This window comes from Corapipo altera, unplaced genomic scaffold (assembly GCF_003945725.1).
Source record: "Corapipo altera isolate COAL_440 unplaced genomic scaffold, ASM394572v1 77b, whole genome shotgun sequence".
NCBI lineage: Eukaryota > Metazoa > Chordata > Aves > Passeriformes > Pipridae > Corapipo > Corapipo altera.
The window spans coordinates 337,892-341,976 of NW_020884933.1; the positions used below are offsets into that span (position 1 = coordinate 337,892).

Sequence of the window (4,085 nt, forward strand, 5' to 3'; positions counted from 1 at the left end):
GGATGCTCATGACACAGAAACACCTCCTGATCCATGCTCTGTGCTCTCAGGACATTGTGACAGGAACAAATCACAGCAAATCCGGGTTTCTGGAGGGGCCCCACGGCATCTCTGGCCTGAAATGGGCCAAATCCTGCACCCTGCAGGGGTGTGGGACAAGTGGGGCATGTGGGACAGTTGCTGCTGGGGCAGGAAGGACGTGGCATGGTGGCAACAGGGAGCTGCATCCCCATTCCCTGAGGGTCTCCCAGATCCTGCCCTGTCCTGTCCCACCACCTCTGGGACTCCTCTGTGCAGGAACAGGAAAGGGAAGGGGCTGGGGGGATCCAGGGCCTTACATAAGGTGGCAATTCTTTGGCTGCAGGGGGAAGACAACTGTGCTTCACTAGAAATAAACTCAGAAAATCAGCAACATCTGGTGTCTGCTGGCTGTGACACCGCCCCAGCATGGGACAGAAATATCCTTTTGTCTTCCCAGATTAAGGGATTTTGCTGTTTGCTCACAGTTTTGTATATGTAAAACAAGCTGGCCCTGACCAGGAACCTGCTGAAAGCCTCAGCATCAATCCCTGCCCAAAGCCCCCCCAAAAGCCTCACCCAAAGCTTCAGCTTCAATCCCTGCCTGAAGACCCCCAAAACTCTCCCCCAAAGCCCCAACATAAATCCCTGCCCAACCCCACAACTGGGCAGCACTTGCTGCTCCAGCCAGCTCTGCATGGGCTCCCTGCCCTTGGGAAGGGCCTTTTGGAGTGTCTCTGGGACCAAGTGGGGCTCAGAGCTCTGGCAGCCTGGCCCCAGCCCCCCCTGCTCCCCCCAGGCAGGTGACCGCACTCGCTGCGTAGTATTTATTCATTGTATCACAGAGAAGAAAACCTCCTTCAATTAGTCCAGGATTCCGCAGGGTGGTCCCAGGCCTGGTGCTGGTGTGTGAAAGGGGGTGGCCTGGGCGGGGATCCGGCGTTTCATCCTTTCACAGTGGTGGGAGACGGGGCAGAGGGGATGGGCCCTCAGACCTCCATCTTCTTCTTCATCTCCATGCGGTAGATGATCTGGTAGCCGTCGTCCCAGGCATAGACCTGCCTCTCCCGGGGGCTGTACTTCATGCTGGAGTGGGACCCGTAGCGCTTGGGGAAGTAGACGAGGGAGGCGTCCTCGGGGGCCAGGGTGCCGCTGACGTCGAACACGCACTGGACGCGCGAGCGGCTGGGCAGGCGCGTGTTGTACACCACGTGCAGGGCCCCGCACACCACGAACGCGCCCTCCGCGTTCTCCCGCGGGCACGGCGTGTCCCACATCTGCTCGATGTCCAGCGAGCCGGGGTCCAGCTTGGCCAGGCAGATGTTCTTCTCGTCCTCCTTGGTGGCGTAGATGGCCCACAGCCCCTCCTCGTCTGCCGCCACCTCGATGTAGGTGAAGGGCGAGAGCCCGAAGACGGGGATCTGCTCCTCGGCCGGGAACACCGAGCTGTCCACCACCGTCTTGTTGGCCAGGTTGAACTTTATCACCTGGAATGACAGGCCCTGCTGGCGGATGTAGTAGAGATGCCCATCATAGACGAGGTGCCCGGTGCCCACCCAGGGGTAGGGCAGCTTGATGCGGGCGGCCTTGCGGGTGGCGGAGAAGAGGGTGAACTCCCTCATGCGGGGGAACACGTACACGGTGTCGTTGGCGGTGCCGTCGAACACGTAGATCTTCTCTGAATTCCCTGCAGCATCCTTGGTCCAGAGCCCCGAGGTGCTGCCGAAACGCTTCAGGATCTTCATGGCTCTGACGCTGGCGATGGTGTCGCTGCAGTCTGCAAGAGTGGGGTAGTCAGGAGAGCCTGGAAACCACCCAGCCCTGCAGCTCCCACCCTGCACTGGCATCTCATGGATCCTGCTGCGTCCTATCCCAGCCCCCAGGCAACTGCCCTGCAAATGCACCCATCTGTGGTGGCATTGGAAAGTCCCCTTGTGCACCCATGCCATGGGCAGGGGAGTCACCCTCACCCCAGCCCTGTCCCACAGGGCTCCAGCCTGGGGCTTGGATGCAGCTCCCAGGCAGCTGTGGGGATGCAGGATCTTGTGCCAGAGACACCTGATGCCCTGCGGGGACACAATGCCATGGAACATGGCCAGGGGAAACTTGGATCAGGGTGGGCTGGGAAGGCTCAGGGTTACTCCCACATGGGATCATCCACTCAGGCAGCCCCTCACCTGTCAGCTTGGTGTACTTCTCATTCTTCCTCTGCTTGGCTGTGGCCACCTGCTTCTCCATCAGGGTCTCATCCACCTCCACGCAGGGCGGTGCAGGGTTCTGTGTCTCCAGGTAGTCCACCTCCCGCTCCAGCCGGTCCACGCGCACCGCAGCGCTCTCGGCCTCCGCCCGCATCGCCTCCCGCTCCTTCTCCGCTGCCTCGAGCATCCCCAGCACCTGGTTCTTGAAGTCCCGCAGCTCCGTGGAGTAGCGGCTGCTCTGGTCGTGCCACTGTGAGATCCTCTCCTGGGGTGGCCAAGGGGACGCTGAGGTCTCCACACCTCACAACCTGTGCCGCTACCTGCACATGGCTGTGGGAGCCCCCGGGGCCACACGGCACTGCAGCCCTGGGCTCCTGTCTCTGGGTCCCATTCCCATGGTGGTCCCACTCCTGTGATGGCCCTACTCCCACGGTGCTCCCAGACCTGTGATGCCCCTGCTCCCATGATGTTCCCAGACCCTCGGTGCCCCTGCTCTCCCACAATGCTCCCAGACCTGTGATGTCCCCACTCCTGTGATGCTCCCAGACCCACAGTTCCCGCAGTGCTCCCACACCCGCCATGCTCCCCATCCATCCTCATGCTGGGCTGCCCGGGGCCCTGGCAGGGGGTGCCAGGGCACCCCACACTCTGCTCCATCCCCATCCCAGCTCCAGACCCCATCGGCCGCCACGGAGGAAGGGCTGGGAGCTCCACCACAGTGTGACACGGGGTGACTCGGGGTGTGGGGCCCTCCATAGGGCCGTACCTCCAGGAGGGTGAGGCGCCGCTCCACGTACTCCATGAACTGCTGCTGCTGGGCACGGAGGGGCACGGCGAGGAGCGGCAGGAGGAGCAGGCAGCTCCAGGGCCCCATGGCCGTCGGGGAGTGCAGCCTCCAGCTCAGTGCTCAGGAATGCTCCGGCCTCTCCAGCCCTTATTGAATCCAGATGTGCAGAGGGAGGAGAGGCTGTTCCTTCCCCGCAGACCAGCCCCGGGCGCCTTAACCCCTTCACGCCCCGCCGGGTGCCCACGGCAGCTCCACGTGGTGCCATCGAGCCCCTGGGCTGGGATTGACGTGTGGGGCTGGGATTGAGTCGTGGGGCTGGGGCAGGGGACAGGCTGCTGGTGGGGTTTGTGGGATTTGGGGTGCAGGGAATGCTGCAGGAGCAGGGAAAGACATGTTCTCATGAGGGACATCCCGTGGGACAGCAAGGACCACGCTGTGCCACAGGCATGGGTGCAGCCCTGGCTCCTCGTCTGCAGAGATGCCCGAGGCTGGTGGCCAACCTGAGCCTTGGCCGTGCCCAGGTGTGGTGGAGGCAAAGCCAGACCAGCACCGCTGCCACCACCCCCTGACTGTGTCACCCCACGTCCTGGCAGCTGAGCCAGGAGCTCCTGCCTGACCCCCTTGTGCTGGGGTCTTGTGGATCCCCCTGGGCCCCTCGGGGCCGTTGTTTGGCCACAGTCAGTCACCACCCTCAGCCAGGGGCTGCCCAGTGCTGGCTCCAAAGGTGGCCTGAGAGCCAGTGTGGGGCCACACGGCAGCTCCCACAGCCCGGGCAGGACAGGGTCGGTGTTAAGGACAGATGGATGGATGGACAGATGGACGCTGCAGCTCCGTGCCCTGCATGCAGCCGTGCCAGGCAGCTCTGTGGGCACAGCCCGTGGGCTCCTGGGCCATGGGAACGGGCCGAGGCTGCCGGTCCGTGCCAGGTGCTGTGGCAGCGCGAGTGTGCCATCTAGTGCTGCCACATCCCAAATCCACATCCCAAATCCACTTCCCCGACATCCCACCCTGACATCCCACCCCGGATGCACCAAACCCCTCCTTCAACAGACCAAGTGACCACATGAATAGAGTACAGAAAA

The 4,085-nt window shown here is 62.8% G+C and overlaps 1 protein-coding gene across 1 annotated transcript; it reads right to left on the reverse strand.

The window, feature by feature from the left end:
- Window positions 1-827: 827 nt before the first annotated feature.
- OLFML3 (olfactomedin like 3) lies at window positions 828-3,159 on the reverse strand. Its single transcript, XM_027659755.1, has 3 exons — window positions 2,983-3,159; window positions 2,196-2,481; window positions 828-1,795 (listed from the first exon to the last, which is right to left on the reverse strand). Exons 1-3 carry the CDS (start codon window positions 3,088-3,090, stop codon window positions 1,008-1,010), a joined length of 1,182 nt encoding a protein of 393 aa, XP_027515556.1. The 5' UTR covers window positions 3,091-3,159; the 3' UTR covers window positions 828-1,007.
- Between the last annotated feature and the right edge of the window lie 926 nt (window positions 3,160-4,085).